We start from the raw sequence: 23,223 nt of genomic DNA, 5'->3' as shown, positions 1-23,223 counted from the left end.
GTAAATAATTTGTTATCTCTCTTGTTGTTCACCTTGTTTATAGTTAAGTTCTATCACTGTGCATCAAGCACTCTGCACCAATGGTGTAGCTTGTTTCCACTTGAGGACCACTGGAATTGTTCCTCACGAAGCTCTGTATAAAAGAGCGGTCATTTGAATAAACTGAAGTTTTACTTTCAGCACCCTTCTGAGTCAGTCTTCCCATTCCCGTCCTGCCTCGACAGCGACAGCTCTGGACTTTTTTTTTCCAGATCCAAGAAGAAAGAGAGGCTTTACCTCTGAAGAATTTTGAAAGTGAAATTCTGTATGAAATCCAATCCATCACAATTCTGTTGTTGTCATCCGTGGTGCCACTGGTTGTGGCAAAACCACTCAAGTGTCCCAGTACATCCCGGATCTCTCTTCCCTCATTCCAGCCACCCTGCAATCATTGTTTTCATGAGGAGCAGTCAGGGCATGGGACCCCTCATGTTTCAGCCACAGGAATCATCAGCATCCCGAGCCAAAGTCCAAAACGTGAGTATTCGCTTTACTCAGCGTGCCGGGATCACTCCTCCTAACGGCGCGCACCCAGGCACATGGCACACTACAATATATGGTTATACTATGCATATTCATTGTTTTCCTTGGAAAAGGTGTGGTTTTGCAAACTCTCAGAATTATTGTCACTAGCACACGCGCGGCGCTGGCGCAGTGCACCCTGCTGGCTGCACTGAGGGAGGCTCCGCATCCTCCTCGGTGCTCCGGTGGTGAAGGCTGGACGTCTTCCTCGCCCTGCCCTTTTCACATTTCTCCTCTAGGCATGGGCAGCCTCTTGTTAGCTGTTTCAGCGATTTCCTCACTGGTTTTAGCAAGCTTTGTCCTTCGCTTTATGCAAGTTTTGACCCCGGTTTCTTGCCAAATTTCATTCTGTGTATTTAGCTTGTGGCTTAATATTTGCTAGCTTCTATACTGGCTACGATGTAGGTTATTCTTGCCCAAATATGCCTAGGCATAATGATTTTAACCCTTTCAGGAGCGAGTCCAGAGAAAGCCGTGAGGATTCTCCATAGGCTGGAGCCCTCTGCTCTGGAGGCAAGGCTGGGAGAGCTGGGGGTGTTCAGCTTGGAGAAAAGAAGGCTCAAGTGAGACCTCAGAGCCCCTTCCAGTGCCTAAAGGGGCTCCAGGAGAGCTGGAGAGGGACTTGGGACAAGGCCTGACATGACAGGACAAGGGGGAACGGCTTCCCACTGCCAGAGGGCAGGGTTAGATGGAATATTAGGAAGAAGTTCTTCCTTGTGAGGGTGGTGAGGCCCTGGCACAGGGTGCCCAGAGAAGCTGTGGCTGCCCCTGGATCCCTGGCATGTCCAAGAACAGGTTGGATGGGGCTTGGAGCAACCTGGGACAGTGCAAGGTGTCCCTTCCCATGGCAAGAGATGGAATGGGATGATTTTAAGGTCCCTTCCATCCCAAACCATTCTAGGTTTCTATGATTCTATGCCTTCCTAACCTGCATGACAGCATTCTGCACTGCCACATGGAGGTACACAGCTCAATTTTGGCTTTATTTCTGTCCTAAGGAAAAATAAAAGGGAGAAATACCTGCTTATTAGTTATCCAAAACCTGCTGTCACAAAAGGGATTTCTTTTTTTAATTTTGCATTAATGTTTATAAACACAGAGATCAGACAGAAGCAGGATTTTACATGCACAGACAATGTCCCAGTGACTCTGATGAACAGATACCAGCCTGAGCAACCTGATGGTGTCATACTGTTGTTTAAACCCACAATGTAGTGTCCTCATGGAGAGGACAAACACCATCCACCTGAGAGGGGGTAGAGACAGACTTTCCTCATTTCTATGCAAAAGTCATCAGCTCTCTCGTCCAACTGCGAAAAGTTTGCTATTTTTTTATTAAACAATCCCAGTCAGTCCTGGAAGGTGCAGAGCTCCAGGGGAGCAGTGTAAAATGTCAGGCCACGTGTGCCCCAGCAAATCCAGCCCTAAGAGGAAGGAGCTTGGGCACACTGCCAGTTCCCTGAAAGAAATCCTGCCCATCATGTGGGGGATGCGTCATATGGCAGAGAATCCCATATCCCAGAGAAAAGAAACCTCCAGATCAACATGGAAGTGTACAAACAGCACTTGAGGATGTGGCTTAGTGGTGGACTCAAGAGTGTCAAGTTATTGGTTGGACTTGATGATCTTGGAGGTCTTTCTCAACTGTAATGATTCCATGACTCCATGATCAGTCACCATTAGGCCACACAATGCTGTCCAGCTTGGCTTTGGCCTTGATGACGAACTCACTGGAGGCATCAACAAGTGGAAGCCGTGGAGGTCCCATGGGAATGCCAGAAACAGAAGTCATTAGAGCTTTAGTCTGTGCAACACCAAAACCTGGGCAGACAAAAGCAAAATCAGGACATTTGCAGACCACTTTCCTTAAGGCAGCCTCAATACAGGTGTCCAAAAGAGCAGGAGTACAGGTTTTCTCTGTAATCCAGTATCAACCAGCTTCAAGCACTTCTTGGAAGTGAGAACAGGGTAATTGAAAAGAGGTAACTGTGCTTGCAGACAGGAATGACACTGCAGTAAAAATTACACCTACTTAGTACATTTATTCACATATAAGCATCCTCTGATGCAGACTCACAGAATTCACATCATGACTGGGTTGAAAGAGACCTTCAAGATCATTGAAGGGGTCCCATACCCCAACACCTCAAACTAAACACTAGCACTGAGTGCCACATCCAGTCTTTTTTTAAACACATCCAGGGATGATGACTCCATGACCTCCCTGGGCAGACCATTCCAGAACTTTTTCTAGCAATCATTCAATTTTAAAATGTTTTGGCCTCGCACAGCCTTCAACAAAATTTCTGTTTAATTACAGCAAGGCTACTCTTCTACTTGGGCACCACCATTTCATAAAAATTATTTTAGAAATAAAGCTGGAAATGAGCTTCTGGAGATGGAAGAAAAAAAAAACTAACAAACAAACAAAAAAAAAAAACAACCCACAGAAAGAGTCAGGATAAGAACAAGGGTAAATCACAGAATCACAGCTTTAAACCCCTGAGATTTCACAGCAGAAGGAAGGAAGGGAGAGTGGAATCTGTCAGGGATGCTTCGTCAGCTCCCTTTGTTGAGCTTCCAACTGCTACTACATTGGGAAACAGCAGATGCAACAGTTTTTCACTGCAAAATCTTTCAGGAAGGAAGTTCTAAGAGTACAGCAACATGAGAGTTTGAGAAGCAGAAAGTTTGCACTTTTAGACACAGTGAGGGAAACGGGCAGTGTTTACCTAGTTTACTTACCCAGTTTGATCACAAAGTTGAGAAATTCCCCAGTGAGAAACTAGAAAAGACCAACAGTAATTTATTAATACCCTCTAATTTAGAGGTGTAAAACCATCTAAAGCTACTAAATTTATATCTTATATCATTGCTCACTTGCATGGATGAGATTAGAGTTGAAGGGTAAGTGGTTAAAAGGTCTTGGTTAAAAGGTAGTGAGGAACGGTGAAAAAAGTGAGGAGGCATGAATAACAAAAAGGGGAGTTGGAGATGAAAGAATTTTTCTTTAATAAAGCTGCCTCAGTATGGATGAGAGAACCACATGGAGAACAGCCACAATAAAGCTCAAAGAGAAAGAAGGTTGCTCCCAGGGAGGCCTGGGAAGATGCTGTACCTGATACTGCTGTGCCAAGGCAAAGTCTGGCTTTGCAAAGGCTTGCAGCATCAGATTGGTTTGTCGGCCCAAATAGTTGTATGTACTGTCAAAAAAACAAACCAAAAATAGAATTGGTAAATGCAAAGAAGGAACTTAAAACTAGTGAAACAAAAGAAGTAACCACAGGCTTTTGCTGTTGACATTGTTATTATTAGGAGAGAAATTAATGGAATTTATGTGGGGTGCAATCTAATGTCAAGCATCTGAAGTATGCCAAGCTCCATGGAAGAATTAAGAGAGCCAATTTCTCTTCCCAGTTCTTTCCAAATGGAACTGCTTTCCAAAGCTAAAAATAAAAATACATCATCAGGCAATAAAGAAAGTCAACCACTTAATTTTCCAGTTGCTTGTTCATTTAATGGATTGCCTAGATGAGAACACAGGTATCACAATGTAATTCATCTCGTCAGGCTGATATGAGGGGCAGAGGTTAAATTAGAAATTAAATTCAGCACAGCCCTTTTCTTCACAGACTGCTCATGTGAACTAACAATTTTAACCTCTGGGGTTCGGTTCCTTACCCAATGCAGATAGAAGTGATTACATACTTTAAAAGTTGCCATGAGGATAAAAAGCACATTGAAACCTTGGGTCAGCTTAGAACCCACAGCAATGATCACCCAAAGGAACATAATCTGAGATCCTGGGTTACATGATTGCCCCATCACTAGGACTGGGGCTAGACTGTGTGTCTGTTTGCCTCTGTACATCCCTATCCTGCAAAATCCTCCATTGCTGTGACGGAATACTGTCAAGGAAATATTATGCAGACAGTGGAAGATTAAACAGCACAGTGTATGTGTGAGGGGAAGGAGTCCAAGCCATACTGACCTTCCAACTGCTCCACTTGCCCCTAGTGCCAGTGCACCCAACAGTTGCTAGTTTGGGGTTGAGGGAGAAAAGAAAAAAGTAAAAAAACTTTACTTCATGTAATAAAATAAAGGAGAAAAATGGGTGGAGGGAGGGAGCAGCAAAACTGCCTCATACTGAATGTCCAGGGTTACTTCTTCCCCAAGGCTGAAGCAAGAAAGTACCTTAGAAGAAATTACTTTTAAGAGAAGCTTCTTACCTCATCCACCCCATAAAGAAATTCAAGCTCCCCTGTTTCATTCTTGTGTATGCACTGTGCCAGGTCCAAGAGGTCTGTGTCACTGAACTTCACACCCTGGAAGGTGGGGATCTGTGCTTTTATCCCATCCAGCAACTCTTCCACACGAACTGTGCAGAATAGCAGTCTCATATGAGGGAACACAGGCCTGTACTGGGACAGTTCCCTGTCTTGTCCCCAAGAGAAAGACTTCATATTTTACAAGCTGTTCACTTTCAGCCTAAGTCCAGTAAACTATACAGCTCTAAAACAACAAGTAAGACAAAAAGAGTAAGAATCTTTTACCAGATCAGAAAAAGTTTAGGAATGAACTGGCAACAACACATTTAAGACTCAATATAAACCCACGCATTCAGAAACATACAAACTGCTTTCCAGAGCAAATAACCAAAGATCTGTACCCTGTACTTACTCTTCACACCTGTCAGAGGAGGAATGTGATAATAATAAAATGGCACCTCAGGGGCTTCAGATGCAACCTTCTGTAAGAAAGCAACCAGCTCATCTGGAAGGAAACCAGCAGGGATCCCGTAAGAGAAGGAGACCATCCATAGGGAGACACAGTTCAGATTCACAGCATGGGGGCTGTGGAGAGGCCTCAGCTTGTGCATACACACAGCAAGTCATACAAAACCCTTCACATGTCATAAAACATTAAATGTGATATAAATCAGGGAAGACCTTAAGAAAGGTAAATACATATTTCCTTTAAACCAAACCAGTTTCAGTAGTTCCTATTCATTTTCTTACATGTGTAACTCAGGCATGCTCTCACATGTGCCAGACCTGTGTGCCAGGTGGCCTCAGCAGGATCACTTACAGAGGACAAGGGATCAAGTGCACGTTCACCTCCCTGGGGTATGGTGCTTTCATATGAACACTTCCATTCAGAAATTATTCACACAGCTTTTAATATTTCTTTTACAAACCTCCATTTCATGTGGTTCTTTTATGTTACTGTCAGGATCTTAAGGACAAAAAACTCAGTTTGTAAGTTTTGAGGTAATCTTAGACAGACAGAACCAAACCTGATCACCTCAGTAACAAGGGCCACACCTGTGTATCAGCAGTTGCTCAACTTGGTCAGTGCCCAGCAAGGGTCACCATGGAATCAGATGCTTCCTAGTGTGGCCCACATCAAACATGAACACCAAACTATCTATTTAGAACACAGACTAGTTAACCAGATTATTCTTTCCAAGAGCAAGTCTTCTTCTTCCAAAAGGCTAACAAAATACATCCCAAAAGACATATCTCCCATTTCTTACCAGGACAATTCTGCTCTCATCTTTAAAAAATGCTTCTTGCAGGTTTTGCTTTTCCATTACAGTTGTGCAAACATTATCATCAGAATATTTTCCAAAGAAAGTACATGACATTCATCTTTTATCTATGACTAATGTTGGGAGGGCAATAAAAAGGCCTCAGCAATCACATCTACTCACCTTTGTTTGTAGGTTTGAAGAAGAAGGGGGCTATGACAGCAATGCCATCAGCACCCAAGGCTGCTGCGTGTCTTGCCTATAAAAGACAGAGTGGAAAGTATCTGAGGGTACATCTGCTGCTATTTATCACACACAAAGTGAAAAATATCATATACACACCAGCTCTTGGCACTCTGGAAGATTCAGTGCTCCCACATGAATGATCACATGGTCCAATCTGCACAAAAAAAAAAAAACAGACTCAGAAGATTTTTGTGAAGTTTCAGTGATGGTGAACTACCAGGCTGCCAAAATTACTTGCTTCAGCCCAGGAAGCCACAGAAGAACCTACAAAAAGCTTTGAGCCTGGGCTGTCCTGATGACCAGAAACATGGAGAAAATGCTACAGTGACAAGTGGTGGTGGAAGAAAGAAAACACATTTGTAAACATGAATCATGTGTTTACATCCTTTACATCCAACTTCTTGTTGTCGTACTTGCAAGGCTGTCAGAAGGGATGAATCTTAGCATTTTATTAGCAAATTGAAATTAAGACATAAAGGATTTAAGAAGAGGCTGGGAAGCGTAAAGGAAATCAAAGTATATCTTTACTTTCTAAACCTATTTGTCTGCAAACCTACCAGAAGAGTTCAACCTCACAGCACCATCTTTGAGAGCTTGTCTGCTCCTGCAAAGGGAATCCTCTATGCTCCAGTCCATCAACCCCACTGCTGTTTTTCTCCTTTATATCCATAGGAGACATGGATATAAAGGTTATGGATCTGAAGGCCGTGATCCTTCACCCCAGTTTATTTCTCCTCATTATCCTTCTCCCCCAAAACCCCTTCTCCTCTGCATATCCTCTGCCTTTCAAGAGAAAGGCAGCAGTGAGGGGTACAAGGCTGTGACTGGTACAAAAAAAGGAAGAATGAAGCTGAAATTGGATACACAGCTGCAGATCCAGATTGAATTCTTTCTTCTCTTATCAATTTTGTACCTTTAGGGAAGCAGTTAAGCACTTCACACCTCAGCTTCAGTCACATCAAATAATGTAATACATTAAAAGGTTCAGAAATGCTCTTTATTTGCATTTCTTCTCAAGATGAAGCAAAGAGGACAGCCCTTCTTTTCCAAGCCCTTTCTCATCCCCACGTCTCAGTGCACCAAAGAGAAGGACTCTCACAAGCTCTCTGAGCAGCAGGAACACACACCTGCAGGAACACACACTGCTAAGTGGCAGTGGCAAAAACATACTTCTGTGATAAAGGAGATGGGGAACAAAGCCCAGCAACACAATACTGAAAAAGAAAAAGGCATCAGCACACTTTGTTTTGCAATCAGGCATTATTATAACATAAGATCTGGAACCCCCATTCCCTCTCAGTTACTTACTTGTCTTTTCCCTGGCACATCCATTCTTCTGCCAACAGCTTCCTCTCCTGGATGCTAAGGGATAGGCCTTCTCCTGTTGTGCCATTCACTGTTGCAACATAACAAAACACAACACTCTGGCTGAGGCCTCACTTACACACATCGGTTTCACTGAAGACAAGAACTAATATTTTTGAGCTGGGAAGAATCATTCAGATCAATCTTCTCTGTCAACACAACATTATCCATTCATCTCTGTGAACATCACCTTATGAAGGCACCTTATTTTATCCCCCACAGAAATGGGGTGTGGGCAAAACCAGATGCCTGAAGTGTCTCCACTGGTGAATATAAATGGCCAGGATGACCCCACATCCACATTCCCTCCCACTGCAGCTCCTGTCAGGTAATATCACAAGATTCCCATCCAGGTAAAAGGGCTGTAACACAGTTGCTGTCACTTACCAAAAATGTTCTTGACATTCTGCTCATTTACCAGATAATCCACGTACTGACGAATCACTGAGAGGTTAATTTTTCTGCAATAAAAGGAACCACAGCAGCCATTAAGTCCCCACCCACAGTTATTTTAAACTTAGTGATTAAGAAACAAACAAACAAAAAAAACCCATTTATTTTGAAGCCTTGAATTTGCACACACACTTGACATCTGTTTAACCTCTGAGGGTAGCAGCTCAGCCTTGAATTCTCTCTTGCAGTTTCTCTTCCTCCTGACAAGTAGTTCGCTGTTCCAAACTTTTATTGGGAATTGCTGCAGGCTTGTCACAGCAAAGAACTTTTTTGGGAGATGTGAGAGAACAGGAGACATTAAAACCTTCTCCTCTTTTGAGGGAAACAGGAGTCCTCTTGAGAGCACCAAAATTATTAGTGCAAGTGCTAACAAATGGTTAAACTGCTGGCTGGTTATAACTGCTGGATACAGAGAGGGAAACAGCATCTGCTGGATGTGACTTTGACCTCTCTCTCTGATTAAAGGATGAGGAGAGCATCAGAATTCCCTGGCAAGAGGGGAAAGAGAATTCTTGGGTTATCTTCCATGCAAGACAAACTTATTTTGTTTACTAGTGTATAATATTTCACTGTTGTTTTCATTTGTCAAAAATACAGAGTAAACCTATGGTCTGGAAGTCAATTCTAATGCCTTGATAGGTTTTACACAACATTCAAAATTCCATAGATGCCTTCTCAGAACAGGACCATGCAGTCCAGGCAGAGGGATCAGGTCACTCTCTAAATACCATGTTGCAAAAAAATTTGAGTCATAATTAAAAAAAAAAAAAATCAGAAACAGGTTCCCTTTAAAGCAACAATCAAAGCAGTGACTGCAATGGAATGAGCTCCCTGCCTGTGATGGAGCCTTATTCTTCAGCATTTAAAGTGAAGTTCACTTTTGGAGATCTGTACTAGCAAATCTCCACTGTCTCTCTCAAAAGCATGCACAGCTTCTGACACACCTCCCACAAGAGCTCAGATTTCCCCGCTGACTCCAAACAGCTTGGTCTTGCAACACCAAAGTGCAGTGAGGAGGCTTCTGTTTGCCATGCCTGCTCTTAAGAAAGCTGAATTTCAAGTTTCAATTCGATGTTATTTTTAAAACTGTGCTGTCCTTGCAGTATTTTCTTCAAGTTTAGACTAATTCCATGCACTCATACACACATGACTGCATGCATGACTTAACTAAGACAGAGAGAAGTCTAAAAGGCCTTCGGATTCTGACAATTATTTTCTAGCTCTCGAGAACTCTTTGTAATTTTCCTTAGCAAATGTGAAAACACTGCAATGCTCTACAAATGTAACTGTACTATGATTTAATTTGCACCTACAAAGCAACAGAAAAGGAGATATGAGACTGATCCAAACTCCCCAAACCCAGAGCCACAGTACTTGCTGACTACAGAAGGAAGCAGAGACAGGGGAATCTCACTCTGGGACCAATTTAGTAGTTCCCCCAATGCCATCAGAGATTGATTAAAAAAAAAAAAAAAAAAAAGGGAAAAAAAAAAGGGGAAAAAAGGCAAGAAAGCAAGCAGATCAGTTCTAAATAAGAAAGAAGGAAAACGGGTGGAAGGAAACAATAATCAGTGCAACTTTGACAGCTCACCCATCCGGAGTCATAGGAGTGATGGTAGCAGCTACAAGACCCTTTAACTTCTTTCGGGGTGCCATCGAGCTGTTTGGAAAAAAGGTATAAACGGGATTGCCACTCCTGTTCAAGCGCTCCCGCGGAAGGTTGAAATCCCCGCGGGCTTTGCAGCCGAGCCCGCGGGCAGGGAGGAGGTTCTGCAGAGACCGGCCCCGGGTCGCTCGGCCCGGCCCGGCTCCCCTCACCTCGGCCGGCTCCCCTCACCTCGGCCGGCCCGGCCCGGCTCCCCTCACCTCGGCCGGTTCCCCCTCACCTCGGCCGGCCCAGCCCGGCTCCCCTCACCTCGGCCGGCCCAGCCCGGCTCCCCTCACCTCGGCCGGCCCGGCTCCGCCCGGCTCCCCTCACCTCGGCCGGCCGACACCAACAGGGCCGCGGCGCTGCGGGAGCGCCGGGGGCGGGCTCGGCGGCACAGCGCCCTGCACAGCCCGCCCTGCTCTGCTCGGCCCGACCGTCCCTCGCCCAGCCCAGCTGCGCCTTCCTCATCGCCGTCCCCGCATCCAGCCCATCGCCATCCAGCCCATCGCCATCCAGCCCGCCCCGCATGGCCCGCGGCCCCGCAGCACAGCCGCGACCCCCCGTGCGGGGGATGTGCAGGAGATAAGGATGGCTTGCGGTATCCATAATTATCTGCAAACTTCCAGATAAAAATAAATTAATTAACCTTTAAATATTAATAAATAACAAGATGGAGACAAGCAAAATCTTGGAATGATTTGGGTTGGAAGGGACCTTAAAAGGTCACCCAGTGCCACCCGCAGCCATGGGCAGGGACACTTTCCACTGTCCCAGGTTGCTCCAAGCCCATCCAACCTGGCCTTGGACACTTCCAGGGATGGGGCAGCCACAGCTTCCCTGCTCAACCTGTGCCAGGGCCTCCCAACCCTCCCATGGAGAAACCTCTTCCAAATATCTCGCCTAATATCCTCACAGCCCTGCTGAGGTGCTGGAAGCACTCCCAATGACAGTGCAGTGTCCCTGCTTTGGGACATGCAGACGGATCCGTGTCCCTGTGTGAGAAAGGCAAATGGAGCTCAGGCTTTCTGCTCCTTGCATGCAGCCCAGCATGGGGTTTTACCAGATGTGCCCATTGTGGAGTGTGGGCTCCATGGCAGTCATGCACAGCACAATCCTCCCCATCCCACCAGAACTGCAGCTGGGCCAGGAATCAAATCTGTTCCCAGCAGACTACTAGCATTCCTTAAGACAAGGTACTGCCCTGAACAGATTCATAGGAATAAACGTCAAAAAAATATTTTAAAAATTGTCTTCAGTGTCCACTTACAGATCTTCCATTAGAGTGTCTTTTGAGAGCACCCAGTGCCTGCAGAGAGAACAATCCCCTGTTGTGTGATTCAAGAGCACATTTGCCATGTATTCACATAATAACCTCAGGAGTTTGGGGCTGTGGTATTCCTCCTCCACCCAAAAATATGCTCACTGTGGGCTGTTTGCATGCAGAGATCACTCTCTGGGTTCTCGGCTTATTAAAAGCTTTTTACAAAGCACATATATTCCCCTTTTCTTACAGGGTCATCTTGTTCTTCCAGAAATCCCCATTCTCTACACTCATCCATTCCCAGAGGTAATTTCTTTCTCTAGACTCAGTAATTTCAGCTCTTGCAACCTCTTCCACCTTCCCAAAGCACCAGTGTATTTCTGGAAGTTCACAGACAATCCAGTGCTCTATAGAGCCATTTAGAGGAAGTCCTCAAGATTTCCTGAGTGTTTTAATGCAGTTTTACTGCTACTTCATGGTGTTGATAGCAAAGGAGAGAAGCTTTACAGTTGTCTGGAGAAGTTTAGAGCTACTTAGAACCCCATGGGAGCCACAGATTGGCATAAAAGAATTTTAGAGCTGTTTTGAGCTCCTCAGAGTAATTTTCAAGCTGCCTCGAGGAGTTGAGAGTTATACAGTAGAGATTTAAAGGCACTTTAGATGCATTTAAAGACATATTAGTGCTGCTTACAGCAACAGAGAGCAGCTTTAGATCAGTTTAGGGGAGCTCTGAGGTGCTGAGAAAAGGCTTAGAAGAGCTAAAGGAATTTGGTGCTTTACAAGAGTTCTGGCACATTTCACAGGACTTTAGGGGTGCTTAGAACAGTCTATATATAGCATGTTTAGATCAACTTAGAGAAGTTCAGAGTGGTTTTACAGGACTTCACAAGAGTTTTAGCACTGTCTCTAAGCAGGAATTCCAGAACTGCAGAAAGGAGTTCTAGAGCAGTTGCAAGGAAACTGAGAAGGGCTTGAGATCTATTTTGAAGCATTTTGCTGCTACTTTAAGCATTATGTAGTATGTTGTTCAGAGGATTTTCACAGTGGAAATTTTAGAAAAATGTCTAACTTCTCACTGTCATTTGTAGCCAATTAGAATAGTTTTAGAGCTGTTGAGATGGGTTGTAGAGCAGTGTGGTGTATTTTAGAGCTCTTTAAGCTTTCTAGAGTATTGTGGAGCTCTTTAAAGAAGTCCACACTGGTTTAGCAGTCTGGAGTGCTTTAGCATCAGATTTTGAAAGGTATAACTTGAGTGTAATAATAGCTCTTTCAGAGCTCATCAGAGGTGTGTTGTATTTTAGAGGGGTTTAGAGCACCTCATAGCATATTCAAGGAGGTTTAGAGTTCCTTAGAGGAGTTTAGTAGGTCCAGGGGAAAATCACAGATCTTCAAATCAATATAGATGACTTCTAGATACAATCAGAATAAAGCTCCCGAGAGGAGGCTTAGAAAGATGCTAGTGAAGTTGAGAGGACTAAAGCACTCTATGAAGGGATATAACAGCTCCTCAGAACTATTTAGTGTGCCTCTGAGGAGTTCTGGAGGAATTTGAGGCTAATTTTCTGATCTTTAGAGCTGTTTCAGGAAGTGTAAAATTATTTTAAAAATAGCAAGAAAGTGTTAGAGATGTTTAATACAATTTAATGGCAGTCTAGAGCTGACTAGAAGGGTTTTAGAGTGGTTTAGAGACAGCTTAGAGTTGTGTAAATTACATCTGGTTTGAGGCAATTGCTTCATTTGAGAAATACAGAGTTCCTTAGAGCTCATTAGAGCTGATTAAAGGATTTTGGAGCCATTTAGAAGATGTACACAGTAGTTTCGAGATGCCTAGAGGTGTTTAATATCTTACAGAGATGTTTTGAGAAATTTTTGAGTTGGTCCAGCCAATCACCTCCTCAGTTCAGAGCTGGGACTGTCTTCCCACATCTGGTCACTGTTTCTGAGTCCCCTCACTGCTCCTGTCCCTCTCCCCCACTATCACACATTAAAGGGTTTTCTAAGACTCTCTGAATTACCAGAAGAAAAAAGAATTGTGCTTTAGCCAAAAGGAACGCTTCAATGGCTGTGGGAATTTACATTCAGGAGAACCTGAATACATGAACTGACATTCCAAAATTTGCACTGTAAATTCTAGGCAAGGCAGAAGAGGGGTTCAGGCTGTCCGCAGCTGCAGCATCTTGTGCAGTGACTGGAAAAGTGCCTTGCCACTTGCCTCCCAGATATTAAATTTTCATTTTAAACTATTAAGTCCACTGTTGATTCTACCTGAAAACTTGCCAGTTTAACTGTTCTAGAGTTAAGCATAACCTGGAGGATTTTCCTAACTTAGCATTTTCTTAACAGTCTTACACAGACATTCCCTGCCAGGGAGTCAGAACTATAAACTCTTCGAAGTCCCTTCCAACACAAACCATTCTGTGCTTCTCTGATTCAGGTTGCTGTGTCTGTCACATAAAAGATGCTTTAAGTTTTAGATGTTAAGATGGTTTCCCATTAGCGGTCAACAAGAACAACCCAGTTTGTGTCTCTGGAAATAGAAAGAACTGTCAGGATGCACTGGAGCCGAAGTGGCCACTGGCAACCAAGAGAGAACCAGGGATGTCACTCTTCAAGAAAAGCTCACCTCTGAACACAGCCAACAGTGCCACCTGCTGCAGAGTGCAGCGTTGGCTCGCTCTGGGCACGGACAGGAAGAGAGACCAGGTTCTCGAAGAATTAATCTCCGAAGGCTTTACTCACATCATCTAAAGAACAGAAGTACCCACCAAAACCCCACACCCACTACCAATATCCCCACTGTTAGATGATTGAGAGTTCTGATATGAACCACACTCATGCCCGTAAAATGAGGAAGAAGCTTAGGAGATAAACCCTCAGTTCCAGTTACCTCTTCATGCCTATTTGGAAGTGGAAATTATTTTAAGGAAATTTTTTCCTTTAACATATTAATCCCTGCTCTCTGGGCCTGTTTCCATCATGTCTGGATATGTTCTCAGGTTCCTGGGACTACATAGGGAAATCCCGAGCTCTCAAGGGCAATTTCTGCATATTAGGATCTTTTTCAGACATGTAGGGCTGCTCCCACAATTTCAGAACAACCCATCAGCAGAGTCAGAGGAGCTGCCAGGTGGTCTCACTCCATGCAGCATACAGATTGGAGTAGGCTGAGAACGAGAGGGAGAGAGGAAGGGAAGGAAGGGGCCAAAGCAGATAAAGAGAAGGAAAAGATCACTTTAAAACTCTGGGAAGGGGGATCAAATAAAGAAAATGCAGAGCCCACTGCATTTCTTCCCAGATAGCTGTTGCTTTTTCAGAGCTGTGTTTGCAAATAAGGTCTATTCTGTCACAGTTTAGGCTTAAGTCTCTTCTAAACCATTTAAAAAGTAAAACCAGCAATACATAAATTTGTGTCAAGACTTTTTTTTCTAACAAGCACTGTTACCTCTTTCCCTTAATGAGACATTCCTATCTTGAAGATAAAAATTCACCTTTTTTCATGTTCTTCTTTCTGGGAAGAATCTGTCAATAACAGAAGGTGGATCAATTTGTAGGGGAAGATGAATTCATTTCCTCTCAGCACTCAGAGATGATGGGAAGTTTCTGTGGATCTAGGTAACTTCTTTCAATGGCCAAAGTTTGCTGAGACAATTGCAAATGGAGTTCAGTTTCTAGCTAGATCCCAAAATAGATCCATATTAAAAACAAGCCTTTCTGTGGAAATAAAACACTGAATAAAGCAGTATATAAAGCTGAGATAGCTTCTCTCTGGGTAACTGCTGAGATAGCTCAGCAGAGGAATCTTGGAAAATGCCAAGTCAGGAGTGCTCTGGAGTGGTGTTTGGTGTAGTAAGCTTTTTATTTGGCCAAGAGCAGCCAGTTCCATGTCTTCTCTGATGAAGTGAGCACAAAATCACTCATTCACGATGATTTAGGTAACACTGTCACTGAGTGAGCAGGAAGATGCAGTAGTTGCGCACCACTTGTAACAAACTAGCTGAAATCAAGCAAAAAATATAGACAAAATCTACACACACATTTCCAGAAAGCAGATTATTTTTGTGTTGAGACCACTTGATAAAACATATGAGTGGCCACACATCCCTGTCTGCCCCTCACACCCCCATTCTTCATATCACACTCAGACTTGTCAGCTACAAGAACATGACTCAAGAGTTATCATTAACCACACTGTAACAACACACTTTTTTTCCTGGGTTCCTCTAGTCCTGACACAATTAGGTCAGTGGAAAAGATTCCTGCTTGTGCACACAGTCTGTGCTTGCCTCTAGGGATAAAGGTAACTTAGAGCACAACTGCATTGATGTGACAGCAGTGCTTGTAATGCTGCCACAGAGCAGATGGAAGCAGTTTTGCTGTGGAGAATGTTGCTTAAGGTCTTGTTACAGAGAGGAAAAGTGGAAATCACAAGTGATCATATCACAGGCTTGTCCTTGTCCTTATCCAATCAAAGTTATTATTTAAGTACCAGTTCATTACAGTGTTCCTGCCCAGATGAAGACAGTAAAATTTAGGTACAAACCACATGCTTTTATCTGCTTGTGCCCTCATCTCTGCTCCTTAAGGCAAGGGAACAGAAAAACATTGCTTTGTTAGCTGTTCTAGAAAATACCAGCCAAGTCCCAGACACATATTTATGACATTACAAAGAGGTCAAAAGTTTTGGAGTGTATATAAACAGAATACATGTCCCCATGCCTGCCCTACTGTCTCATGCAGCTGTTGACATGTTCTCTCAATGTTTATGTGTAAAAACAAGAGTGCTGGAAAACAACCTCTTGGGAAAACACTGAGGATTGTTCTCCAGCCTGGGGGTGCTCCACCAGGAACAGTCAACTCTTTGTCAGGGACATCAGCTGGACACACAAACTCACTGGGGGTTTGTTCTGGGCCTCTCTGCTTCAGAAACCAAATGAGAATCCACTGTGGGCTTGTCTTTATATACAGAGGTACTGCCCCCCTTCCAAGGTAATACTTGTCAGTGCTCACCATTGGGGTACATTTGTGGAGATTTGCCAAACAATTGTTGCTGGGTATTGTTTTTCATACCTGGAGGTGTTCAAAAACACTTCCATCCCTGGGGTGACAGGGTAAGGTGACAGCTCACCTTACACCAGCCCATGACTTTGCATGCACGCCTGTAGCTCCTGAGCAAAGACCAAGCAGCTTCTGCTCCTCCAAACACCCTCCTGCTGCTCCTGTTTGACCCAAGCAGAGCACAAGTGAAATGGAGAAATATTTTACTCTTTAAAATAAAAAGAACAAGAAGTGGTTACACATTGCAGGACTCAACCTGTTTGAATAAACTGCAGTAGCAAATCACTGTACACCACCCTCGTCTGTGGCTCTGGAGAGATTTGTGGCTTTAGAGATAAATTCACAACTGCTTTTTGGCATGGTTTTACTTCCCTTTTCAGAACAGGAGTGTATCATACAGCATCTTGATGAAGTTCTCAGCAAGCTAAGTGAGTTTCCTGTTAAAAGTCATTCCCAGCTATTGATGTAAAATGTCCCCAAGAGTTCAGCTGAATTTGGCTGCAGGGAATTTGCACAAACCATGACAAACTGAGAGGTGTTCTCAGAATACAAACTGTGCAGTTTAATCTGCCCTATTGTGCTGGTACCAAACTATGTCTGGAGCTGCAGCTGGCTAAATGAAGAGCCCAGCTTTGCAGTGTGTATTATAAGCAGGACAGGATTTCACAATGGCTTTGTATAACCCCTTTGTGCAGATATCCAAGGGCTAAGAGGGCTGATTAACCTCAAATACCGCTCAGAACAGCCAGCCATCAGAGAACACTGTCTGTCTTTCATAACATGCCAGCAAAAATCTCGTGAGGATGGTCTCAGCAGAGTGTGCAGCCAGATTTCTACCTACCCTTCACCCCTGTGGTAAAAAGGAAAAGCTGGCATTCTGTATAGCACCACTCTCACATAATCCAAGTCAGGTGGGGGGGGAGACATATTATTTATATGTGAAATCCTTTCTCCCAAAACACAAAACCTGCCACTGACCCTGTCATAAGTGGGAACACAGCCATGGCAAACAGGGGAAGTTACACAAGGGTACAAAACTGTTGATGGAGCCAGATCACACACTAGTCCCAGTGTTGCCTTGTGGATAGTAGGTGGGGCCTTTGGCATTTGCGTGGGGGCTCTCCAATGAGACCCAGAGCAGGACAAGGCTCCAGCCTTCTGGTTTTCGTAACAGTAGCCCCCTCCAGTAGCGTTGAGGCATGGGAGGAGCTTGCCCAAACTCAAATAAACACTGACATGCAGCATCTTATGGGGATGTGCAGCCTCCAAGGACGCACTGCAACAGCTGGAAGGACAAGGACTGAAACTGTAAGTATGTCTACCTTCTCCACTTCCTTAACTGCACTAGTAGTTTGTGGAGTGGCATGTTCTGGCTGCACTTACTTGTGCTAGCAGTGTAACCTGCTGCCTGTCCCTTTGGCCCATGTATTAACAGCTGCAGGAAAAAACTAAACATCCTATAGATTTATATGAATAGATGGACATTTCAAAGTTCAGCTTTCTTGTACATCTAAAGTTCAACTGTATCTGGAGAATCTTCTGTTTGTCTCTCCCATCCCAAAGCATCGTTTTACGCAATTAAAAATATTTCTAACATGCAGTCACAGACAGTACTGACCATAAAGTTACAAAATCCAGAGCTGAGGTCTACCCAGTAGTTACGGAAATGTACGTTGGGAAGCAGCTGGAAATAGCCAGTAAAGAGAAACCAGCTTGCTCAGTAGTTAATACAAGTGTTGAGCAGCAGCAGCCTCGTCTTTCAAATGGCAATAAATTGTTGTAGAAGTTTCAGTGTAACTTCTCATATTTGCTTCTAATTATATGGATTCCTACTTTATGCTGCTTTGTTGATTTGCAAACACCATGGACAAAGTCTATGAATAGAGTACAACTGTGCAGCAGTCCCTGGGGACCTTCACTCTGTCAGGTCTGCTGGAGATGATGCACCTTCAGGCTGGGACAGGGAAGGGAACAGCACCTGCCTGTATGACTAGCAGCCGTATCCAGCTGTTTGATTCTGACCTTCCCTTCACCTGTGGTGGCAATGGAAGGAGCTGCTGGAGAAAGCTCAACATTGAAGTGGCTCCACACACTACTTATTTTACAGACTCTAAAGAAACCACCAGGGTTTGTGGCCTATTTTTTATGGTGTGTTTTAATAAAAACTTTTCAGCCTCAGATCCCAAGAACTCTTCTCCCAGCCACCTCTAGGTAGGGTACAGAAGGGGATTAATAGAATTTACCAGTAGTCCAGGTACTGTAAAAAGATATAAGAGACAAGAAAGTAGCTGAGTAGCACAAGGCAGTTGATTTTACAAAACTCACAGTTAATTACTGAAACAGGTAATTAAGTTATAGTCTATGAAGACAACATTCTATGACCTAAGAATCCAGATAATCACTGAATTATGTGCTCTTTGCAACATGACAGGTGAAGGGCATTGTAATGTAACACAAAGCAGGGACTGTCAGAATGTACATCACACACTACAGTCTGCGTAGTTAACAACAGAAATTATATATGGAGGCCACTAAAATCTCAGCATTTAGCCAGATCTGACAATTTCAACACTGGTTTTGAACATTTTCACTTGCTTTGTCTGGGACAGTGTTTTTAAGTTTTCACCTTTTTTCCTCCCATATGAAGGCTATGGAGGAAAATAGTTATTCATTCAGAAATGCAGAAAATCCAATTTATCCACAGGACTCTGAGGCTAAAAGCCTTTAAGAAAGCCATCTGCTATCATGAGAGGCCAACTAAAGTTAAGAGCACAATCAACACCAGAGAAGCCACCAAACCACTACTGCTTTTTCACCCAGGAGCAAACAGACTGAAGTCCTTTTGACTTACAGATTTCCACGAAACTCCCACTTGCAAGATCTCACTTTGCTGTCAGGAAACACCTTTTTGTCACGGAGAAGCAAGGGCAGCATATCCTGAAAGAACACTCCCTCCAGTAGAGGTAGTTTCTTGGTCCTGGTGCTCTGTTCCTGCAGGGCTAAATGGCTTTCAGCCTTTATTCAGGCCTTCCACCAGTTCAGTGACATTTGAAAAGCTCTAGTACCATATTAATTCAAGAGATGCCAATGAACAGTGTCTGCCTTCCAGCTCTGGCAAGATGATCAAGTCCTTCAAGCAAACATTTCTGTCCCTGGACCTGCAGTCCCCTCGATGGAGCTCAGCAGAGAAAAAGGTAACTGCAACAATACTTGTATGCTGATTTGTAAAAGGTAAGTTACTAATTTCTATCAACACTCATCTCATGGTTACTGTGACTTTTGCTACCTTTCAGGCAAAGGACTACGAACTGCGTCAGTACGAGACAGCAAAGTGGGTCAGCACAGTCATTAGGGGAGAAACCCAGAAGGAAGCAATGCGCCAGGGCTTCTGGAAACTCTTCCACTATATCCAGGGAAAGAATGAAAAAGGTAGGACAGGCTGGTTTTGAACAGAAAGAATTAAAATTACCTTATGAACAACACAGGAGCTGGGAGATGCAGCTTAGACACGTGGTTTTCCTTTCCTCTAGAAATGAAGATTGATATGACCGTGCCAGTGACCTGCCTGGTAAAATCAGGCTGCACAGACTTCAAGATCTCTTTCTTTGTGCCATTTGAACACCAGGACTGCCCCCCCCAGCCCACTGACTCTGATGTGTTCATTGAGGAACGGAAGGCAGCAGCTCTCTTTGTCCGGTAAGCAAAACCAGCACAGCTGACTCCACAGCAATCCAGCTCAGTGGCTGCCCCCAATTAAGTGTGGGCTACACTTTCTTAAAAGATGATTAAGTGTGGATAGACCCTGCTGTTCAGAGCCTTAACTGTAAAAACCCAACCCTTAGGCAATCTTATGCTTGGGTGTCTTAGCACTAAAAGTGGGCAGGTTGTGAAACACTTATTTTTTCAGGAAACACTTGAAAATGGTATTGAGTTTCATAGAGAGGCACCTTCAGAATCATCTTCTGAAGACAGTGTTACAGATTATCTAAACCACTCTCCCAGTACTTTATTTGTAGTCCTGAACTGCCACAGAACACACAGGGCAGTTGTTACTTGGGTGCTTACTTGTTTTACATCTTACCTTTAAAAACAGATAAATACCCATGGCTGCTTGACTGCTAGTTTTGCATGCATGGGTAATCTACTGACTACAACCTGCAGCACAAGTGAAAATAAAGGCAGGGGCTTGAAGAAAAAAAAAAAATCTTTTTTCACTTTTCCCAGGTCCTTTGGTGGATTTGCCTCCCCAGAGAAGTATGCTGAGGAAGCTGATGCCTTGGCCAGAACCTTAAGAAACAGAGGCCAACCATTCCATGAAGATTTCTTTTATACTGCAGGCTATGACAGTCCCTTCAAGCTCTTTAACAGGCATAACGAAGTGTGGTATTTTAAAAAGTAACACTATGGGGGATGTTAAAAGGGTACTAATCACCTCTGGATGAAAACAGACCATATTACTGGCTTGTGTTTTAGTGCAGAAGAGATTTAACTTGCATGTAGACACAATGTCCAAATTTATTTTCTCTAGGATGAATAACTTTTCTGGATAAAAACATTTCAAAATGTAATTCAAGATCATACCAGGTGGAGCAGGCAGGAAACATAACTTACTCCTTTTACTGAAAGCAACACTAATCATGTGAAAATAATCCTGCTGAAGTTTAGGTACATAGCACTAGTTGAAGCGTTATGGAAAGGAAGTTCTTCATAACTGACTTTCATAAACTGGCTTTCCTCATACTGACATCACTCCTGAGACCAGGGAGGAATTTAAATTAATTTTTCAGAAGAAGCAAGCTTCCATTAAGGAGCATTAGAAAACAGAACTATCTTAGCAGGCCTTAAGGACTCTGTTAATTAGTATTATCAAAATCTCCCGCCCCTCCAACTTTTCCGTTATGAAGATCAAATAATGTGTTGTTTAAATCCAGAATCCTTGGAAAAGATTACCAAGTCCAGGCTGTACACTTGTTCTGAGAGGATCTGCACCTGAACCTGTATTACCAAGATTACTGCTGGACTATTACTTCAGTAGCAAGTATAAAGTTTAGCTCTCTCCTTAAAACACTTGAAATACTATTAAAGTTATTTAGCTTTGTCTAAAATATGGTCACTTGCAGCCTGCACACCAGCAGTATTTGACACCTCAGTTAAGACACTTGCAGGACAAGCCATCTAGCCTAGTTTAGTCTCTGCTCTAAATTTAGCATTTAAAATTTTAATATAACAGCCTGGAGGTGTTTTGCCATCAAGTTGTTCCAGCCAGAAAAAAGGTCACAACATCAGGTAGAGTTTACAGATTTTTATTCACTCCAATCAGCATCAGGCAAACATTACCAGTGAGGTAAAAACACATGGCTTTTTTAATGCTGTTCATTCAACTGTAATCCATTTATCAGCCATCTTCCACCTATTAAGACAGACATAAAAACCATTATAAGGTAAAAACCATTGTAAGGTACCAAACCAGCACAACATACTTGATGGGAACATCTCAGACCTTAGAATTTCATCTCTGTTCAGTGAGAGAGTTCAAGCTAAGGTTATCATCACTTGTTCCAACAAGCAGATTATCACAGCAGTTACACTCACCTTCTCAATTCCTCATATGCTAATTTCAGAGTTGCTTCTTCACCTAAATAAAGAAAACAGAGTTAGCATATGCAGCAGCACAAGTACTAAAAGCTCCACAACAGTTTTGTAACCTCAGAGAGAAATGGAACGGAAAGGATAATATCACAGTAACTCATTTGGCAGAATCAATTTCATCAGTGGCTACAAATATACCCAGAAGGTTTTAATGCAATTAATTTGCTGTGTGGACTTACCCAGTGAGGCTGCAGACAGCACAGTCCCTTCCTGAGAAAGGAAGAAGTACTTTCAGAATAACAGACAGCAGCACTATATGCCAAGTTCAATTATCTATTAATTTCTATTCACCAAACTTTTACCTGAATGGAAACTGACCTTTACCTGGCATCTTACGAGTTCAACTTACTTCACCCAAATACAGAATTACTAACATTGAAAGAATCAGGGAAAGTAAAAAGCTATTACTTTGTGATACTGTCTCACCCAACAGTGTTGTATTTCATGGTTTTCAACACCTAAAATACAAGTCCCAGTTTTCAAGATTGCTTCTATTTTTGAAAGTGTTTGGGGTGTTCCAGTTTTCTTGAAAACAAGTTTGTACACCAATCATCTAAAACTCGAGCTAGATTTGTGTAGAACCAATAAAAAGATAAGTAGTAACAACTGCTGAGAAGTGACAGCCACAGCTCAAGTTTTTATTTTAATCCAGAGTGCAGTGTTAAAGGAGTGCCCACAGAACAGCCAGATACAATAAAGGGGAGAGAAATCTGGTACCTTATAGGACTAATTTTGGGCACCACTATTTAGGCATTCAGCACAAAGACAATATACCAGGAATTATTAAACCCCATGTATTCTACACTTACCTCAGACACATCCATTTTATTTCTCAAACTCCACGCAAGCGTCACCCTGTAAAGAAGGGAAATTGTACTAAAACCCTTTTGGCAGCGGGTTGAGAGTGCAAATGTGGGTACTGTTTCAGCACAAGAGTTCTCCTCAGCCTCTTTCAGAGAGATTCCCATTGCTTAGAATTCATCACAAACAGTACGTGCCAAGAGTAGCTCAATGCAGTTATCTCTTGTGACAAACCCTTAAAAGGGGGATCTGACCTTGATCCCAACCACATCTTCATTCCCATCACCATAAGAGCTCTGATCTAGCCATTCATTGAGGTAAACAATCTACCACATAAGGATTCAAGATCAGTGCTACTCCCTGAAAAAGCCCAATTCATTTTAACAGCAAGAAGTTTAAACGCAGGTAATTGTACTGCATTTGCGCAGCCCAGAACATGTGACAAGCTGGTAGCAAGGAGCTTTTCTCATCACATAGGAATTCAAGTAGTCCATAGCAGTTACACATTTAAAATGGTCACCACTATTTCTTTTTAGTCACAGAAAGCAGTTTGAGATATGCAGCACCTTGGGGGAGTGAATCCTGCAGGCTGCTTTTTACCTGGAAAACATTATAAAATCAAGAACCCTGCTTAATGCTGCAGCCAGCCCTGTA

At 43.2% G+C, this 23,223-nt stretch overlaps 3 protein-coding genes and 2 non-coding genes across 14 annotated transcripts in view; 1 reads left to right on the top strand and 4 right to left on the bottom strand.

The window, feature by feature from the left end:
- The window catches only part of DHX9 (DExH-box helicase 9), a 29,848-nt gene extending 26,084 nt beyond the window's left edge, over positions 1-3,764 (bottom strand). Inside the window, exons 1-2 of the mRNA XM_072932679.1 lie at positions 3,680-3,764; positions 3,307-3,346 (exon numbers count right to left, since the gene is read on the bottom strand). The gene's annotated coding sequence lies outside the window, so the exon portion shown is untranslated. The remainder of the gene's footprint in view (positions 1-3,306; positions 3,347-3,679) is intronic.
- NPL (N-acetylneuraminate pyruvate lyase) lies at positions 1,608-10,267 on the bottom strand. Of its 10 annotated transcripts, none has more exons than XM_072932685.1 (12): positions 10,134-10,267; positions 9,747-9,815; positions 8,090-8,163; positions 7,646-7,733; positions 6,434-6,491; positions 6,275-6,350; positions 5,242-5,334; positions 4,791-4,939; positions 4,553-4,599; positions 3,680-3,764; positions 3,307-3,346; positions 1,608-2,382 (listed from the first exon to the last, which is right to left on the bottom strand). In XM_072932685.1, exons 2-12 carry the CDS (start codon positions 9,809-9,811, stop codon positions 2,231-2,233), a joined length of 927 nt encoding a protein of 308 aa, XP_072788786.1. In that variant the 5' UTR covers positions 9,812-9,815; positions 10,134-10,267; the 3' UTR covers positions 1,608-2,230. The 10 variants fall into 10 exon arrangements, with proteins under 10 accessions (XP_072788786.1, XP_041573708.2, XP_072788782.1 ...); XM_041717774.2 differs by having other exon boundaries at positions 10,100-10,145; XM_072932681.1 differs by lacking the exon at positions 10,134-10,267 and adding an exon at positions 9,993-10,021.
- Positions 10,268-17,233: 6,966 nt separating this feature from the next.
- HEBP2 (heme binding protein 2) lies at positions 17,234-22,251 on the top strand. Its single transcript, XM_002192302.6, has 5 exons — positions 17,234-17,427; positions 19,229-19,313; positions 19,413-19,548; positions 19,650-19,815; positions 20,344-22,251. Exons 2-5 carry the CDS (start codon positions 19,239-19,241, stop codon positions 20,516-20,518), a joined length of 552 nt encoding a protein of 183 aa, XP_002192338.2. The 5' UTR covers positions 17,234-17,427; positions 19,229-19,238; the 3' UTR covers positions 20,519-22,251.
- Positions 21,822-21,896, bottom strand: LOC115496317 (small nucleolar RNA SNORD47). The gene has a single exon (XR_003961790.3). It is a non-coding gene; the product is annotated as a small nucleolar RNA SNORD47 (small nucleolar RNA).
- A 434-nt stretch (positions 22,252-22,685) lies between the features above and the next one.
- Positions 22,686-22,761, bottom strand: LOC115496311 (small nucleolar RNA SNORD79). The gene has a single exon (XR_003961784.1). It is a non-coding gene; the product is annotated as a small nucleolar RNA SNORD79 (small nucleolar RNA).
- Positions 22,762-23,223: the final 462 nt, after the last annotated feature.

The sequence above is a fragment of the Taeniopygia guttata genome, chromosome 8 (genome assembly GCF_048771995.1).
Source record: "Taeniopygia guttata chromosome 8, bTaeGut7.mat, whole genome shotgun sequence".
Classification (NCBI taxonomy): Eukaryota; Metazoa; Chordata; class Aves; order Passeriformes; family Estrildidae; genus Taeniopygia; species Taeniopygia guttata.
The sequence above is the reverse complement of the archived record's forward strand: the minus strand, read 5'-3'. Positions and strand labels throughout refer to the sequence as shown.

Bases quoted from the DNA above. Each gene is read 5' to 3' on its own strand.
- NPL (XM_072932685.1), bottom strand. From the start codon at position 9,811: ATGGCACCCCGAAAGAAGTTAAAGGGTCTTGTAGCTGCTACCATCACT. The intron at 8,164-9,746 runs GTGAGCTGTCAA...CTTTTATTGCAG, and splicing joins ACTCCTATGACTCCGGATGG to AAAAATTAACCTCTCAGTGA. The intron at 2,383-3,306 runs GTAAGTAAACTA...TTGTCTGCCCAG, and splicing joins CAACTTTGTGATCAAACTGG to GTTTTGGTGTTGCACAGACT.
- HEBP2 (XM_002192302.6), top strand. From the start codon at position 19,239: ATGATCAAGTCCTTCAAGCAAACATTTCTGTCCCTGGACCTGCAGTCC. The intron at 19,549-19,649 runs GTAGGACAGGCT...CCTTTCCTCTAG, and splicing joins CCAGGGAAAGAATGAAAAAG to AAATGAAGATTGATATGACC. The intron at 19,816-20,343 runs GTAAGCAAAACC...CACTTTTCCCAG, and splicing joins GCAGCAGCTCTCTTTGTCCG to GTCCTTTGGTGGATTTGCCT.